Consider the following 19,064-nt stretch of genomic DNA (forward strand, 5'->3'; position numbering starts at 1 on the left):
ATGAGTGGACAGAGGGTGACATGAGGCTATAGGAAAATTGATTAGTAGGAACACATAATATTGGTGGAACTAGAATGCATCTGGCTGCTTCCATTGACAATCTAAAATCTCATGTTTCTACAGGGTCTGGGGACCAGAAGAAGCTTTTGTGATACTGTAAGTGTTGACAGTTCATTTTTCTCCAAGGCACTTCACAGAGCTGAAGGTCAGGGAACCTCAGAAATTCCTTGTCTTCACCCAATTTATTATATAATTTTGTGTGCTCATATGTGTTTGAGTCTTGATTTCCAAGTAATATACACAACAATTTTAGATGTTTATATTTTTGCCTTTTCAGATTTCAAGTTGGTGATTTTTCAGGTTATAATATGAAAATGCTGCTCACTTTGCTCCTTATGATAATTTGTTCCCATGTTTCTGTCAACCAACATTCTGGTAAGGAAAAAAATGAAAAGAATTATTTTCTTAATTTTCATTATGGAAAATAATATATGAGTTTGACTTGCTTAAAAGTTAAGAGTTTTGTTTTGCTTTGTTTTGATTTTGATGATGGTAAGGGTGGGAGTGGCAGCTCAGTTTCTTTTGATGCCACCCTGTGTTCCTTTGAAGATCATTTGTTTTTGGATCTTATTCCTTGTTCACAATAGGAGGATATAAGAGCTATTTTCTTGTCCTCAGTTTCAACTCCTTCTAGGTCTGGGAGGTTGCATGAAAATTCTCTTTTAACATTAGGTTCAGGCTTGGAAAATTTGAAATGTCTCTTCCTAATTTGTTTGTGCTGAAACATTTGTCTTGGTTAAGCATCCAGATTTTGCTCCAATTTAAACTGAGTGTCTGATTATTGTAAAGAAAGTGCTTTTACCCTGAAGAGAGAGCTCCAGAGCCATCCACTCTCAGCAATCTATGTCCAGTGGACTTGAAGTCAAAATACTGGCCAAGCCTTCACAGCCTCTACCACCTCCTAAATAATCAGTTCTTATACTGGTCACTTCATGTGCAGGGCCACCTAGATTGGCTTTTACAGTTTTCTCAAGGACTCTGACCTTGGAAACAAGTTTTCTGGAGAGACAGATTAGACTTTGCCCTGCAAACATCTTCCTTTGATGTCTCACTAGGCCTATTATTAAGCTTTTTAAAGAAAGGCAGTGCTTTTCCCCCAGTTGTTCTGTGGTTCCGATATAGTGATGGGCCTGGTTAGAACCTAAATATGCCTCCTGTGCCAGTGGCTGCATTTCTTTTCTCCATACAAAATGTGGGGATTTGTCCATGAATAGAAAGGTCACTTTTGGTCACAAGTCAAGCCATCCTAGGCAGTACTCACCTGACAGTCCTCAGAGGGGTTCCAGCCTTCTCTTGGAGGAAGATGTTGATCCCCCTCAATTAGTTTTTCCCCTGAGATTCTGCTGGCTATATGATCATCAAAGCAATCTCAAACTGGTTGAAATCAGGTTGTTTAGAAGAAAAGAAAGAATGATTTTATCCACTATGCCTTGATCAGACTGCTCTAAAGAGAATGAAGTAACATGCTGGGGTGCCAAAGGTGATTTCCTCGCAGTTGTAGACAGGAAAAGATTAAAGTTCTTTTAATTTGATTAGAATTTATCTTGTGACTATTTCAGATAATCAGAAACTCAGAGTGAGGAGAGACCTTAGATATTTTCTAGTTGAATCTACTCATTTTAAATATGAGGAAACTGAGGCCCAAGTATACTGAATGGCTTGACAGAGCTGGAAGAATTAGCTGATAACAAAGTCAGGACTCACATTGCTTGTTCAATTACACTGTATTTTCTTAAACATACACCATCCAGACACACACAAATATTTCCCTCCCTTCCCTGGACCAGAAATGGAGCTTACAGAACAGTGGTAAAAGCTCTGAATTCAAACCAGCAGACAGACCATGAGCAAATGATATTTTGTGCTTGAACCAAATAACTCTCTATCACATAAAAATATAATTTTACATACCTAGCATTGAATCTGGCATCGAATGAAGCCTTAAAACCTCAGCAAAGTATTGTATTCCTCTATAAAAATTATATTCTTAATAGAAATTAAAAGTATAATCCTATTCCTAGCTTAAGGTAGGAATGCTAATGTTAATGTTTCTATCACATTTTACATTTGTGAGAATAAATTTACCAATTATAATGCGCACTCATCAAAAAATATTGTAAATAACTTTAAGGTAGATTAATGCAATCTCATATTTATGATTTTTAGGATTCTTTTTAAACTTCACCAATTTGACACTTTGAATACAAAACTAATATATTTATAAGTTAATCAGATCACTTGTTGCATTGCTTAAGTGGAAATCACAATGAAAGGCTATTTTTTAGATTTCTCCATTCAAACAAATTTGATTAGATTCTCAATGAAAATGTTTATCGTGTTGATATAAATTGAGGTCAAATCCTGAAAGAAAAAAAAGACATGGGGAAATTATCCACTAAACACATAAAAACCCATGATTTTTTACTTCTTTATATTTACCTATTTCTACTTAATTCCTTGCAAAAGTGATGCTTAATTTCATGATCAGTTCAAACAAGGGAGTGTATAAAGAATCAGCCCAAGAAACAATATTTTTCTTGAGAGAATGTGTATTATTTTCAGCGCATTGGAAAGATATTACAAATACAAGCAAAAGAGGGAAGTAATGTTTTTCCCATATGGTTGGCATTAAACTTGGTAGTAAATTTTTGAAGTTTGCTTTGTTTGTGTTTGTCTGTGGATTTGTAGGCCCTGAGTATGCCGATGTGGTGTTTCTGGTGGACAGCTCTGACCACCTGGGAATTAAATCCTTCCCATTTGTAAAGACATTCATCAACAAAATGATCACCAGCCTCCCCATAGAGGCCCACAAGTACCGTGTGGGCCTGGCCCAGTACAGCGATGGGCTCCACAGAGAATTCCAGCTCAGCACCTTCAAGAGCAGAGGCCCCATGTTGAACCACCTCAAGAAGAACGTCAGGTTCCTGGGTGGCTCCCTGCGGATTGGGAACACTCTCCAGGAGGTGCACACAACCTACTTCTCAAACAGGAGGGACAGGAGACAGTTTCCCCCAATCCTGGTGGTCCTGGCTTCGGCTGAGTCTGAGGATGCCGTGGAAGAGGCCTCCAAGGTGCTGCGCAACGACGGGGTGAGGATCATCTCCGTGGGGATGCAGGGGGCGTCCGAGGAGACCCTGAAGGCCATGGCCACAGGCCCGTTCCACTACAGCCTCCGGACGGTCCGAGACCTCAGCACGTTCTCCCAAAACATGACGCAGATTCTCAAGGATGCGGCTCAGTACAAGGAAGGAGCAGTCAATGACATTCTTGTGGAAGGTGGGTTCAGGGCGCGTGTGTAGCGATGATGATAAAATGCTTTTGGAAGATCAACAAGAGGAGAGGATGGAGACTCTATGAACACCCCCTTCCCCAAAAGCTGGGCTGCATTTTCAGATGTTAAATTCTGCATAAATCATTCTGGAATGATTGTGGCCTTTTTAAATCCAGTGAACTCGGTGAGCCTTGGTTTTCCATGTTTCACTTATTGCTCGTCATTCACAGGCTGCCTCCACCCTGCTACCCAGCTGCCTGAGCTTTCTTCCTGGGCTTCAGTTGCTATGTAGTTTTATTCCTGGTTCATTTAAAAGGTCAATTTGCTCCTAAAAAAATCCTTGACTCCAGAAGCCATATAATGTCATCACAGGATGTTAGAGCTTGAAACAACTTCAGGAAGTCCAAAACCTCTGTTCCACAGAGAGGAACTTGCGGGCCCTCTTAGAGATGATGTGATCTGGTCCTGGATGAGGCTGCAGTCTGGAGTCAGAGCCACGCCTGTGTGGTTTCAGTCCCGCGCTGCCCCTTCCTGCGGCTCTGTTCTAAATTAGCTTCCCCATGTTCTGCTCCAACTCCAACCTGCTGTCTTGGTCTGTCCCCTTGTGCTCTCCTATTAGCAAGAATGGCCAAGAGTTTATGAACATCATTCAAGAGAGGGGCAGGAGAGAGCCAGTAAAAAATAATTTGCTCAAAGTGTACAAGTCCAGACAAGTGATGTAAGAAACTCACATTATGTCTGGTTAAGTCAGTTTGAGTGAGATGACATATATAACTGTCTATTGATACTGGAGAACGCTGCTTTTCTTGTAGCAATCTATGAAAATATGGGAATCCTATTACTAGCATCTTTCCCAAATAAAATATTAGAATGTCAATTGCTATTCCATTACCATCCTTTAAGAATGTGGACTATAAATGCTGATTTTATTAGTGATTTTAATACAATAGCAGTAGCTTCTGTTCACTGAGTGACTTTTATGTGCCAGGCCCCATGCTAAACACATGATCTCAGTTAATCTCCATAACAACTCTATGAGATCAATATTATGGTTACCTACATTTTACAGCTGTGGAAATTGGAGCTGGAAGGCTAGCTAAGCTCCCACCTTTGAACCCAGGACCCTCTGATCTCAGCTTCATAATCATTTTGTACACCTCCTTCCATCTTTAAGGGCATAACTAAGTTCTGGTTGAGTTCTCCATGTCTTTTAATGCTGAGCAGAGATGCTGAATTGAAACTCTGCCTGTTCATTCCTTGCCCACAGTTTGCCAAGGCGCTTCTGTGGCAGATGTTGTGTTCCTGTTGGATATGTCCATCAACGGCAGCTGGGAGGACTTTGACTATCTTAAAGAATTCCTGGAAGAAAGTGTATCTGCTCTGGACATCAAGGAAAACTGCATGAGGGTTGGCCTTGTGGCCTATAGCAATGAGACGAAGGTGATTAATCCACTGAGCAGTGGCATAAACAAGTCAGAGATTCTCCAGGATATACAGAGCCTCTCTCCCCAGGCCGGGAAGGCCTACACTGGAGCTGCCTTGAGAAAGATCAGGAAGGAGGTCTTCAGCGTGCAGCACGGCAGTCGGAAGAATCAGGGGGTGCCACAGATAGCTGTGCTGGTGACCCACAGCCTGTCTGAGGACAACGTTACCAGGGCTGCTGTGAACCTCCGGCGCCAGGGGGTGACCATCTTCACCATGGGCATAGAGGGGGCCAGCGACGCCCAGCTGGAGAAGATCGCATCTCACCCTGCCGAGCAGTACGTCTCCAAACTGAAAACCTTCTCCGACCTGGCTGCCCACAACCAGACGTTTCTAAAGAAACTGCGGAACCAGATCACACACACAGTCTCTGTCATTTCCGCAAGGACTGAAACCCTCAAATCTGGTAAAGCCTTTTGCTGAGAGAAGGATTATTCCCATCGTTTTGCTTTTTTCTTGTCTTGCAGGTGTTCTGTCTACAAAAGGGCTTGGCGGGCATGATGTAGGGAGGGAGAGTGGGTTCCTGACTTTTTAATTTAACTTGATAATAGGAAACATAAATTGGGGGAGAATAAAAGCTATTGAGGTGTTGGAATGGGAAGAAGGGATTTCTTTTTTTATTTGCTCTTTTGCACAGCTTTACTTGGATTCTGTGTTACTTCTCAACACTCCAGAATACCTTCCTTTTTTATTTCCTCCTCTGCACTTTTTCCTTTCTCACCTTTGCCTCTCATGTTTCCTTGCTCTTTCCTTTCTTTTTTTGTGTGTGAGTACTTTTCTCTCCCTCCTCTTCTTCCCTCAGCCTCAAATTCCAATTTAGAGAATAAACAGGAATCATGATTTGGATTGAGGACAGAGTAATGAATTTATTGGGAGGTACTATTCTAGTATCAGTGAGTTTAGAGAGAGACAGAGAGCAATGTATTTCATATATTTCATACATACATATGTATTTTTCATAAATTATGTGTGTGCATGCAATACGCATATATATCTGCATCCTTCAACAAATATTTAGAGCATGTCGACTGCAGAAGTGTCACTGCCTGACATAAATAAGGCCACTGACAAGACCCCTGGTTGTGTTAACTGACCAGGAGTGGATGAAGAGTAAATACTTTGTTCAAGATTTCAAGAAAGACAGCACTTTGTCCACCATGTCCAGTTAAATGCTACCTTCTCTAGCACGCAAATCACCACTTAACATTTTGCTAAGCAGTTACTCCCTGCTAAGAGAAGTGACTTGTAAAAAGCATCTACATGTTTTCTTTCTAATCTTCTACTACATCCAGATTGACTCTGATTCTTGATACAAATCATCTCAAACTGTCACAGACAATTCATTTGGGTCTTAACACGGAGAAACTGTTTCCCATTTTTCTGTCTGATGAGGCTGGTGTTTGCCCTTCCTCCCACCTGCCCCTGTGTCTCTGTCCCACTTGCCCCAGCGCCACACTCAGTTTTCGTGTTGCATTGTAGGTTGTGTGGACACTGAGGAAGCAGACATCTATCTGCTCATCGATGGCTCTGGGAGCACCCAGGCCACGGACTTCCAGGAAATGAAGACCTTCCTGTCGGAGGTTGTAGGGATGTTCAACATCGCTCCCCAGAAGGTGCGAGTTGGGGCTGTCCAGTATGCTGACCGCTGGGACTTGGAATTTGAGATCAATAAATACACCAACAAGCATGATGTGCGAAAGGCCATCGAGAACATCAGGCAGCTGGGTGGGAACACAAACACAGGCGCAGCCTTGAACTTCACCCTGGGGCTGCTGCAGAAAGCAAAGAGGCAGCGGGAAAACAGAGTGCCATGCCACCTTGTTTTCCTGACCAACGGCGTGTCCCAGGACAGCATCTTGGGGCCCGCAAACAGACTGAGAGAGGAGCTCATCCACGTCTATGCCATCGGGGTCAAGGAGGCTAACGAGACACAGCTGCGAGAAATCGCAGGCAAGGAGAAGCGGGTGTACTATGTGCATGACTTTGATGCCTTGAAAGACATAAGAAACCAAGTTGTTCAAGAAATCTGTGCCGAAGAAGGTAGGACTCCTTGCCTTTGGACTTCAGCTCCCAAATTGCTTTCCTGCAGTATTTTATACTTTTTTTATTTTTTTAATTGAAATATAGTTGATTTACAATGCTGTGTTAACTTCTGCTGTACAGTTATACATATATACACATTCTTTTTCATATTCTTTTCCATTATAGTTTATCACAGGATATTGAATATAGTTTCCTGTGCTGTACATTAGGACCTTTTTGTTTATCCATCCTATACATAACAACTTGCATCTGCTTTCTGCAGTGTTTGATGTTGCAGGTGTGCAGAAACAGCATAAATGACCAAGCTGAGATTCATTGACTCGTGGAGCTGTTTATTATCCAGGACAAAATGAAGGGCCCATTATAGTGTTGCTCTAATTATTATTATCTGAAGCATAAGAAGAATATTTCAGGTTTATTTCAGTTGCTTTTTAATAAAATTTGTATGAAATCTAGAGCTAGATAAGTAATTTTCAACTAGGGGTGATTTTTCCCCCTCAGGGGATGGTTGGTAATGTCTAGAGACAATTTTGGTGGTGATAACTAGGGGAGTGCTAATTAATTAGCTTCTAATAAGTATTAATTAGCTTCTCCCCACAAATCCCTGTGAGGATAGATCTAAGATTAGACACTGCCTGTGTAATATGATCAAATGATTTCTGATTTTAAGTAGTACTACAGGTTTATTTAAATTGCTTTTTGATAAAATGTGTATGAAATCTTCTAGAGTTAGATCAGTAGTTTTCAACTAGGGTTGATTTTGCCCCCTTAGGGAATAGTTGGCAATGTCCAGAGACATTTTTGGTGGTCATATTTGGGGCAGCACTACTGGCATCTAACAGGTAGAGGGCAGGGATACTGCTAAACATCCTACAGTATCCTACAGTACATGGATTGCCCTCCACAATACAAATTTTCCAGCCCACAATGTCAGTAGTGCTGAGGTTGAGAAACCCTGAGTTACATATTAAAGCAAATTACTAAATAACAAAGAGAATAGGCTCCCTCTCATTGCCTTCAATGCATTATTTACCTGATAACAGCCCTTACCAAGTACATGCTTAACTTACATATAGAATTATTTGTGTTTTGGGTTTTCCTGTTCACTCTTTTTTTTTTTTTTTTGTGGTATGTGGGCCTCTCACTGTTGTGGCCTTTCCCGTTGCGGAGCACAGGCTCCGGACGCGCAGGCTCAGCGGCCATAGCTCACGGGCCCAGCCGCTCCGCGGCACGTGGGATCCTCCCAGACCGGGGCACGAACCCGCGTCCCCTGCATCGGCAGGCGGACTCTCAACCTCTGCGCCACCAGGGAAGCCCTCCTGTTCACTCTTAATCTTTCTACACGAAGCCAACTTGAATAACCCATCTTCTTTCTCTTGTGTAGCCTGCAAAGAGATGAAGGCCGACATCATATTTCTGGTGGACAGTTCTGGCAGTATAGGACTTGAAAACTTCATCAAAATGAAAACATTTATGAAAAACCTGGTGAACAAATCTCAGATTGGGGGAGATAGGGTGCAAATCGGTGTAGTCCAATTCAGTGACATCAATAAGGAGGAGTTTCAGCTCAACAGATATATGTCCCAGGGGGAAATTTCAGATGCAATAGACCGAATGGCTCACATTGGAGAAAATACCTTGACCGGTAGCGCCCTGACCTTCGTGTCTCAGTACTTCAGCCCTGCCAAGGGGGCCCGGCCCAACGTCAGGAAGTTCCTTATCCTCATCACGGACGGTGAGGCTCAGGACGTAGTCAAGGACCCAGCAGTGGCACTTCGGCAAGAAGGCATAATTATCTACTCCGTGGGGGTGTTTGGCTCCAATGTCACCCAGCTTGAGGAGATCAGTGGGAGGCCAGAGATGGTTTTTTATGTTGAGAATTTTGACATTCTGCAGCACATTGAAGACGACCTTGTTTTTGGAATATGCAGCCCCCATGAAGGTAGGCGTGGGCATATTCACTACAGGGGGATTATCCAAATGCCACACATACATGTTAGTCATTGCTTCTTGAACTAAGCAGACTACTATTTGAACATTGTATCCTAGTGGCTTTTGACTTGCTTATAGAAATGAAAGTTTCCTCAACAGAACTGTTAAATTAGACAGTAAGGAACAATTCTGATCCACCTAGATTCTTTCCCTTTTGTAGACAAAGCACTAGGGTGATGAATCCTCCATTTAAGGAAAATAGTATCATACTGGATTTTAGGTCTGGTTCCCTAGAAGCAGAAGCTGAGTCAGGGGTTCTTGTGGAAGTGATTTATTTATTTATTTATCTATTGCTTTTCATTTTTTAAAAATTTTATTGAAGTATAGTTGATTTACAATGTCGTGTTAGTTTCAGGTGTACAGCAAAGTGATTCAGTTATACATATATATATATATATATATATATATATGTTCTTTTTCAGTTTCTTTTCCCATATAAGTTATTATAAAATATTGAGTATAATTCCCTGTTCTATACCATAGGTCCTTGCTGGTTATCTATTTTATATATAGTAGTGTGTATATGTTAATCCCAACCTCCTAATTTACCCCTTCCCCCCTCCTCCCCTTTAGTGACCATAAGTCTGTTTTCTGTCTCTGAGTTTGTTTTGTAAATAAGTTCATTTGTATCTTTTTCTTTTTAGATTCCACAGTATAAGTGATATCATATTATATTTGTCTTTCTCTATTTGGCTTACTTCACTTAGTATGATCATCTCTAGGCCCATGCATGTTGCTGCAAATGGTATTATTTCATTCTTTTTATGGCTGAGTAATATTCCATAATATATATGGACATTTAGGTTGTTCCTTGCCTCAGCTATTGTAAACAGTGCTACTATGAACATTGGGATGCATGTATGTTTTCAAATTATGGTTACCTCTGGATTTATGCTCAGGAGTGGGATTGCAACATAATACAGTAGCTCTATTTTTAGTTTTTTAAGGAATCTCCATACTGTTCTCCATAGTGGCTTCACCAATTTACATTGCCACCAACAATGTAGGAGGGTTCCCTTTTCTCCACACCTCTCCAGCATTCATTATTTGTAGACTTTTTGATTTATTGAGGAGGTGTTTTCAGAAGAGAAGTAAGGAGGGCAGGACAGGGCATGGGTAAGAGTTAAGCAAGGAGGTGGTCTCAGCTGGAGTCTGGCTTCAGCCTCATCCCATGGGGAGCACTGGAGCATGAATTACATCACAGAGTCGGTTCCACCTTAAGGCAGGGGCCCAGCCTTGTATAATCTGAGTTTGGGGGCTACGTGTGGTCCACCGAGACAGGCGATAGAGGGGTATAACCTCCTGGGCAAGGTGTCTCCCCTTTGACCTAACATCCACTATACATGTTTGTTCATTTTACAATTTTTAAAAATCAATACTTACATAAAATGAGATAATCTTTGTAAAAACATGTTGATATTTATTAAATCCTATAAAGGAGGAATATAATATAGGAACTTGAGCAATGGATGCTTCCAAGGAAATAAATAGGGTGGTCACCAACGTGTTCCTAGGAGACTGCAGAGTAAGGGAAGTGATAAAACTTAGAAATAAGGGGCTGATTTATATTGCGACCCATGGGACTTGATGACAGAGGCATTCTGAAAAACCTCTATGAAGGAGATGGATCTTAATGGAATTTTGAAGGAAAAGAGGGACATTGTTCTGTTGTACAAATAACAGTTCTGGTCAACTCCCACTAGGAGTCTTGGTGACTGCGGTCTATGTTTTGTGGCAAGAGGAATACACCTGGATTTCATGTCCTGGTAGCTCCACCCAGAACAAATCTGACCTTTTTGAAGGGTGCCAGCACTGAGCAGTCTACTCCCCAGCCCCCTGGGTAATCCAAGCTGGTCCCCTGGGCAGCCGAAGGCCAGAGGGGCATAGTTTCTTCTTGTGTGGACCCAGACTTTCTGGAGAATTTGGTTATGGCTCTGTACACATGGCCTCTAGTTAGGGGCATGAAGTGCATTGGCTTTCGGATTTGCAACAGCCCTACCACGGAGCAATAAAGTGGCTGTCAAGGAAGGGAATGTGGTGAGCCTCAGAGGGGGTGGTGGGAATCTTCTCACAGTTCCATTTCTCCAGAATGGATGAGTTAACATTTGGAACACACTTTCCTAAGGCCTGTAGTGGGATGGTGCTACATAGAGACTAAATCGTTCACCATCTTAAAATTCCACTTCTCCAGAATGAGTGACTTGGAGTTTGGAACTCTGTACTTTGAGTTAGAATGTGATACACACATGGACTAATTGGGTCTTTCCTGCTTTACTTTTCCATGGCATTGACCCTACATTTAAAAAGTTAACAAGAAGTCATGCTAGGACCACTTGGTTGGGCCAGGTATGAAATGGGTTTATTTTTATGATGAGGCCCAATCGCGAAAACAGACAATGTCTTAAGAAAGTCAAAAAGGGAGAAAATGTAACCTTGAAAAGTTAATCATGAAAAAATATAGTGTTGCCAAATTCATTTTCATCTGGTCATTTCCCCAGGGTTCATTTTAAGAATAAAATCTCATGATCCTTGTGGCTTAAAAAAAATAAACAAATTAGTGTAAGTGAAAGCACGTGTTGAAGGTACCACTTACACAGGAAAATTTCCTCATAATTTTGAATTTTGTTTTTTTGGTCCAAAAGCACTTGACATGTTTGTCCCTGATGATCCTGTGACCCACCTTCCCACCCCCTTCCCAACCCCTGCAGTAGGCTTCACGTCACATCTGCCTTGTCCTAAAAGCCACCTAAATGAGCATTACTATGTACTGGCAGCACAAATGCATGTGTGTTGTGTCTGTTGTCCAGGGGGTGGACATTCCAATGTACAGCTTGATCCTATGGAGAGGAGACACTGGCATTTAAAAAACAGGTAGGGGAGGGGAGTCCTGCATGATATGCAAGCTAATCTCGTCCAGTTTTCCTTTCTCCTCCTCCTTCAGAATGCAAGCGCATTGAAGTTTTAGACGTCGTGTTTGTAATTGACAACTCTGGCAGCATTGACCATGATGAGTATAATATCATGAAGGACTTCATGATTGACTTGGTGAAAAAAGCTGATGTGAGCAAGAATCATGTCCGGTTTGGGGCTCTGAAGTACGCGGATGACCCAGAGGTGCTGTTTTATCTGGATAAATTTGACACAAAATGGGATGTGATCTCGGAGCTCCAAAATGACCAACCCATGGGAGGCAACACTTACACCGCCAAGGCCCTGGGCTTCTCAGACCACATGTTCACTGAAGCCCGGGGCAGCCGCCTGCACAAGGGGGTCCCCCAGGTCCTCATCGTAATCACTGATGGGGAATCCCATGATGCCGATAAACTCAATGCCACAGCCAAGGCCTTGCGGGACAAGGGCATCCTTGTCCTGGCCGTGGGGATCGCTGGTGCCAACCCCATGGAGTTGTTGGCCATGGCAGGATCGAGTGACAAGTACTTCTTTGTGGAAACTTTTGGAGGCCTGAAGGGGATATTTTCAGATGTGTCCGCCAGTGTGTGTAACTCTTCAAAAGTAGGTAAGATTCATCCATTACGTTTTTAATTATCAGCAGAGGTCCAAATAAGGGAGAAACCAAAGAGAAGGGGAACTGAGGGTTCTGCAGAAGTTCCCACACTGTGGAATCTCAGGTTGGAAAGACCTCAAGGATGTTTCATTTGGCCTTCCACAACACTCCCACTCACTTCTGCCTAAACTCTTCCAACGATGGAAAATTCTCCATTTCGAACAGGCTTTATTTATTGGAACACAGATGTGTTTACATGCCTCTTTGACTCGCTAGTTCTCCTTCCTGTTCTTTACTCAAGAAATCAAATCCCTCTCTTCCTAAGAACCAGCGACCACTGCTTGAAGTCCTCTCTCCTACATTCTGGAAGTCCCCTGTGCCTTCACCCGTTTCTGTTATGGCACAGATTCATTTGCAGTATGGAGCCCAATGTTAAGCCCTCGGTTTTAGCCTCAGATGTTTCCAGAGAAGATTGTGAGCAAGACTTCTTTTGCCCTGGATACTGTGTTTCTATTCCGGCAGCTGGAAATTGCATTGCTGTATGTATGTATGCATTCATTCATTCAGCTGCCACTTTACACTTTTGTTTCAAAGGGAGGTTGTGGTTTATTAAAATTCCTTAGTATTTCTATTAGGATGTGTTTTACCAAAAATACCAAGTATTTTTTATTAGAAGAATTAATATTAATCAAGGATTTCAGTATCTTGGTGCAGCTCCTTTTAAATCTTATTTAACTTTCCTGTTTTTCATATGCCTTGCCTCCTGAGAATGCAGCTACTGTCTTTTTCTTTCACAAAACTAACAAAATCCATCTGGATCTCACTGAAAACTGGGATGAATCTCTGACTTTCTGTTGGCCAATATCTAAAAATCAATCTGCCCCTTTCAAGTGAACTGTAGAAGTTGAAATTGAATTTTTATACTGAAAGTTTTATCTTGGGCACTGAAACAAAGGAATTTAATGAACTAACCAATTCCTGAAGGATCTGTTTACCCTATATTTTATCTCTTCCTTGCTTATCTCAGCTACAGGAATCTCAGACACTTTTAACATTTTCTGAGATTAAAATGAGAATTAATAAAGTTAGTTCAATGGTGAGCTCTCTGGGGAATTCAAGGAAATGATAATGCTTTCCAGAAGGCTAAGGAACACACATGAGCTCATGCCAAGCATAACTCATTCACTGGCAACGGCCTTTCACATTCTTGTTGTTAATTTGCTGTGTTAAGACAAGGGAAGCATCTCTAAGCCATAGTGCGTTGTTCAAAAACATTTTTCTCAAGTAGACATTTTTGCCTGTATATACCAGAAAGTGGGCTGATTAAGAAACAAACTGACTAGATATAGGTTGGAAGTCATGATTCTCAAAGCTCAATTTGCCCTAAGAAACTAGAAAAGCACTTATTGGCTCAAATGGCCAGCAAGGCCAAGCCAATAATACAGACCATCTGTCTCTTGTTTGCATCCCTAAATGGAGGTGTGTTTTTTCTTGCTATGCTGCTACTGTCACTGAGCTTGCTGGAAGTGTTAAAGCTAGATTGCAGGTGAGAGCAATATTTCTGTGGCACCACACCCATTTCTCTGATATCTCGGTGTGAGACCAAACGGAAAAGCCAAGAGAAGCCTAAAAGGACGTGGGAATTGTATATGCCTCATGCTGCCTTTATGACCAATTGTTAGTTTTTGTTTCCTCTCCAATTAATGGGACCACAGGGTGGCTTAAGCTAAGAAACCACCTTCAGAAATAGCATTTCTCTGTAGCTGGAAATGTTTGACTTCTGCTGGGTTAGAGAAAGAATAAAAATCTGATTTTGTTGCTGTGTACTTTGTAGATTGTGAAATTGAAAAAGTAGACCTTGTGTTCCTCATGGATGGTTCGAATAGCATTCATCCAGATGACTTCAAGAAGATGAAGAAATTCTTGGCATCTGTCGTTCAAGACTTCGATGTCAGTGTCAACAGAGTGCGTATAGGAGCTGCCCAGTTCAGCCACACCTACCAGCCGGAGTTTCCACTGGGAACTTTCATGGGCAAAAAGGAGATCTCCTTTCAGATTGAAAACATCCAGCAGATCTTTGGATACACGTACATTGGCTCTGCTCTCCAGCAGGTAGGGCACTACTTCCAGCCAGACATGGGCAGCCGGATCAACACAGGTACCCCGCAGGTGCTGCTGGTCCTCACAGATGGCCAGTCCCAAGACGAAGTGGCTCAGGCCGCCGAAGAGCTGAGACACAAAGGGATCAGCATTTACTCCGTGGGCATCGGGGATGTGGATGACCAGCAGCTCGTTCAGATCACTGGGACCGCCGATAAAAAACTGACAGTTCACAACTTTGACGAACTGAAAAAGATCAAGAAGAGGATCGTTCGCAACATCTGTACCTCGCGGGGTGAGAGCAGTGAGTATTGAAAGTGTCCTTCGTGTTTGTTCCTTCCCTGGGGCTGGTGGGAAAATGTAGCTTTGTGCCTCTGGATTTCAAACTTTTCACAGTTGTCAAGTAGTTTTTGTGACTTGTGGATTAAGAAACAGGATATTGGAGAGACTGTCCTTTTCTCTCCCCTTCTCCTGGGAGTACATGCCCCCTCTGTGAATGGGAACGCCTCAGCTTCCAAAGGTGTGAGGAGAAGGCCATTGTTTACACTCTGGCTGGTTTCAGAGGCTGAGGAATGTGTCCCAAAGAAATGAACTATTTGACAGACTTGGGTTGCCTGGCAACGGGGCTGCCAAGTGCTGCCACAGGTAGGGAGGGAACATCCGTAGTGGTTTAGAGCTTTGTTATGAAACTTCACTGCAGAAGTTGGTAAATCTCTTCTTAAAAATTAGCACATTTTGACAATTTTCCAATAGATGGAAAGAAAGGTCTTCAAGGATAAATAACTTTTTCTATTTTTATAAAAGTTCTGATGGGGTTAGCTGTGATTCTGTATAACTACCTGTGGATTATAACTAACCCTGGATTTCCACTTGGGAGAGGAAGGCTACACGGTTGCTAAGAGGCAGCTCTGGAAATGGACAGTTAACTGGGCTGCAAATCCCCACTCCATGGCCATTTTTTCTTGGACAAAAATTTTTTAAACTTAACTTTTCTAAGTTTAAATTTTTCTCCTCTGTAAAATGTGAATGACAGAACACCTAGTTCAGAAGATCACTGTGAAGATGAAATGAGAAAATGCATATGTAACGTTACTTTGAATAAGCATGACACCTGGTATGCCATTATAAAGTCACTTCACTTTTTTCTACTGTTGGCCCATTCAGTTTATTCATGGGGGTCAGCTCTTCCCTTGCCCTCAGTCACTTTCAGGAAATAAGTGAACCTCTTCTTGGTGATGAATATGTCCATCCCCGTGGAACTATTCAAACTTCATGCTCCGTGAAGGTTACTGTGCTTTCCCTGCCACAGGCCACTCACCATGACAGAAGCAACTACACACGGTTGGCATTTTATCCATTGTTCCCCACCTCCCACTTCTGCCCCCTTCTCCCAGGCCCTGCCCTCTTCTTACTGACCATGGTTTCTGGCCTCTCCAGAATGGGCTGGGGAAGGGAGAGGAGCCAAAGAGATTCAGGAAAGTTCCTACTTGATGGCACTTTTCAGGACTTCGTTTTCTCAGTAGCCCATGTCTAAAGCTGGGCCCATTTATGAATGTTTCAAAGACTTCCCCTCCTGCCCCCCACCCCCTCCACCCCCACCAAAGCACATTTGTCAGAGCATCACTGTCTCTCCACCATAGCTCCCTTGAGGACGGTGAGCATCTCTCAATTCCAGATGTTCCCTTATGCCTTTCTCAGCCTCCGGGCATCTAGTGATGCCTCCAGCTTTATCTGCTGCCAGCTCTTTGCCCCTCCAGGTGGCCTTCTTGGATGGGAGATCAGAGGAGCCCAACACAGCTCTTTCTTACATGCAGCCATATCACCTCCATGGGAAACAATTACATGTCAATTTCCCCAGTAAATACTGGAAGTTCCAGCCCCCTGGTGTGGGTGCCTCTCCTTTGCAGAGAGCAGCGTGCCATTGTGTCTCATTCTTTAGAATTTCTAGGCTGTGTCATCTCCAAGTTACCTCTCAAATCTCCTCTCTCTTGACTTAAAGAGGACGTTACCTCCTCTCCTTGTGTGTGTGTGTGTTTGTGGGGAGAGACCTCAGGGCACACCAACCATCCTCTCCAAAAGTGCTCCTCTAAACTCCAAGCTCAAACCTTTTATAAGACCCAGTGTGTGAGCCAAAGGTTAAGAGTCCTGTCATTGGTGAGGAATGATTGCCTTTGTAAATCTCACTCTACAATCCCTCCCATACTTTGGAATGTGCCTGGTGACCTCAGCCAAACCTTCCACATGACTTTCCTTTTTCACATGAAATACCCATTTCCAATTATTAGGCAGAATATGATCCCGGAACCATCTTGTCTGTCCTAGAATGGGTGAAAGAAAACCATGTGGAAAGTCAAAACAGCAGTCATGAATGAATGAACGAATGAATGAATGAGTAAATAAATAAACAAACAAACAAATAAGGAAAGTACCCTATAAAGATAAACTTGAAGTGATTACTGTAGCAAACAAGAATGTATGAGGCCTTTGTAGCCAAGCCTGGGCTGAGGACTAATGAGGCTAGACTGATAAAGCTGATAAAGCTTCAAAAGCCTGTGCAAACATAGCAGAGAATACCAGCTCCTCTTAAATGATAAACCCCCAAATCAAGGAAATCAGACAGTAGCTTGGTGTCTCTCAAAGCAAACCAGATTCAGAGCTTGAACATCCAGCTTTGCTTCTTATTAAAATATGCACCACTTTGGAGAGGTCACTCGCCTTTCTTACTTTTCTCATTTGTGCAGTTAAATCATCTCTGTTTCTCTGATTGTACTTAGGATTCAATTTATGGGACAGGATGGTCAGCTGCATGGAGATATGAGGGAAGAATCAGTATTTTTTTGTGCATCTGTGTAGGGTCAAGCATTTTAAAGTGTTTTAAATGCATTATCTCATTAAACTCCCAAACCCTCTGTGGTTTGATTTCATTCCAATTTATAAATGAGAAACTGGGGCTGTAAGGAATATTGGTAACCTGACCCAGATCATACGGGAGGCAACAAAGTAAGCAAATTTTGAAACCTAGGTCTGTCTGATTCCAACCCATTTGTGGGTTGTTATATAAGCTGCCAGTTCTCTTGATATAATTGCTGTCTAGGTTATCTGATGCTTACATTATAAGTGATGAGCTTCAACAATTAATAGATGAAACTTATTAAGACATCATGGGTTTATATCTCAAAAGCTGCTGCTCCCTAAGGAAGCCACTCGCTGCTAAGCTGTCACTTCCGACAGCACAATCTAACACAATCTAACACTAACATTCTAACACAATCTGGCATCACTGGACACCCTGGAGGTGGTGAAATAAGGTCATTCAGCGTAGGAGCACCAGACAGGCCTGGATCTGATTCCCATGTGCGAGATCCACCATAATAACTATGAGACCTCGGGCCAGCTTCTCTAAGTCACAGCTTCCCCTTCTGCAAAATGAGAATTAGAAGCATTTCTACTTATTGTGTTTCATAAGGACATGTGAGGAATGCATGGGAAGTGTGTATAAATGTTCAGCATGTCTTGGTAACTCTCACAGCGTATTACAGAGGCTATCTTGAAGTGATCTCGTTAACACAGGTACATGGAGTGATGGGGTAGTTTAGTTCACAGAAGGACAATGTACCAAGCGTTTCTTGGTTCAGCAACTTTAATAGTTTAGCAACATTTCAGAACCATATTCCAATTTAATGCCTCAACATGCATCAAATTCCCCTAAACAACTAAACTCCAAAGCCTGTTTTCTTATCTTCATTCATGCTTATTCTCCTGATTTTTCTTGGAGTCTGCCTATTCTGACCACCCAAAGGAGACCCCAGGCAGTTTTCAGGATATGGACTTGCTGCCTTTTCTGGTGTGGAGCCGTGACTGGGTAGCAAAAGAATCGAGAGTACCTCTCATCTTTTGCATCATCATGGAAGATGAGTCAAAAAGGAGATTCAGCAAAAGGCCAGTCTGATGAAGATGAAGTAGACACCCCCTCAGGAATTGACTCAGGGAATGTGGGAAATATAAGGAAAAAATAGATGGCCATTTCCAAATTTTCTTGACAAGAATCTCTTTATATTCCTGTCTTAATGGCATTCTCTAGAAAGCAGAGCTTAAAGCACAGTTTATGTGCTAACACTCCAGTGGGAGTACAGTCCCAGGGAAGCAAGAGTGAGTGGAGGGAAGTGATGCAAGAAAGAGAAAAGTACATACAAGATGTACATCACCAAGCTAGCTACAGCTTTTGAGAAAGCATCACTGGTACGTTGGTCCTACAGAACATCACCCAGGGAAGCCTCAGAACCACTGCACAGACCAGCCTATCAGGGGGAATAAAGGCCGGTTATCTGCCGGTTCCTTCCTATCTACTGCCTCTCGCTGGTCAGAGTTCACCCCATGGAGACTTACTCTCCCACCCTACTGCATCGTGCTATCCAGCCCTTTGGAAAACCAGATACGGGGTCAGCAGTGAGTTGTATCTGTGGCTGAAGTAGTGGAAGGGGCCAGAGTTCCCGTGAGTTCAGCTGGGTTGGACGTGGGCACCAGAGTCATTGAGAAACTACAGCAGTGAGAATGATGGAGGCCTTGTCAAAGCCTGCCCACCCCACATAGCGTGGGAGACCCAGTGATGGC

General features: G+C 42.6%; 1 protein-coding gene across 1 annotated transcript in view; it reads left to right on the plus strand.

Moving 5' to 3' along the window:
- Positions 1–374: 374 nt before the first annotated feature.
- Positions 375–19,064, plus strand: part of COL6A6 (collagen type VI alpha 6 chain) — a gene marked incomplete at both ends in the record, with an annotated part of 106,797 nt that continues 88,107 nt past the window's right edge. Inside the window, 7 exons of the mRNA XM_079705245.1 lie at positions 375–435; positions 2,749–3,336; positions 4,599–5,219; positions 6,293–6,853; positions 8,241–8,798; positions 11,790–12,365; positions 14,188–14,757. Coding sequence (XP_079561371.1) covers positions 375–435; positions 2,749–3,336; positions 4,599–5,219; positions 6,293–6,853; positions 8,241–8,798; positions 11,790–12,365; positions 14,188–14,757 — 3,535 coding nt within the window. The remainder of the gene's footprint in view (positions 436–2,748; positions 3,337–4,598; positions 5,220–6,292; positions 6,854–8,240; positions 8,799–11,789; positions 12,366–14,187; positions 14,758–19,064) is intronic.

This window comes from Hyperoodon ampullatus, assembly GCF_949752795.1.
Source record: "Hyperoodon ampullatus genome assembly, chromosome: 5".
In the NCBI taxonomy this organism is placed as follows: Eukaryota; Metazoa; Chordata; class Mammalia; order Artiodactyla; family Ziphiidae; genus Hyperoodon; species Hyperoodon ampullatus.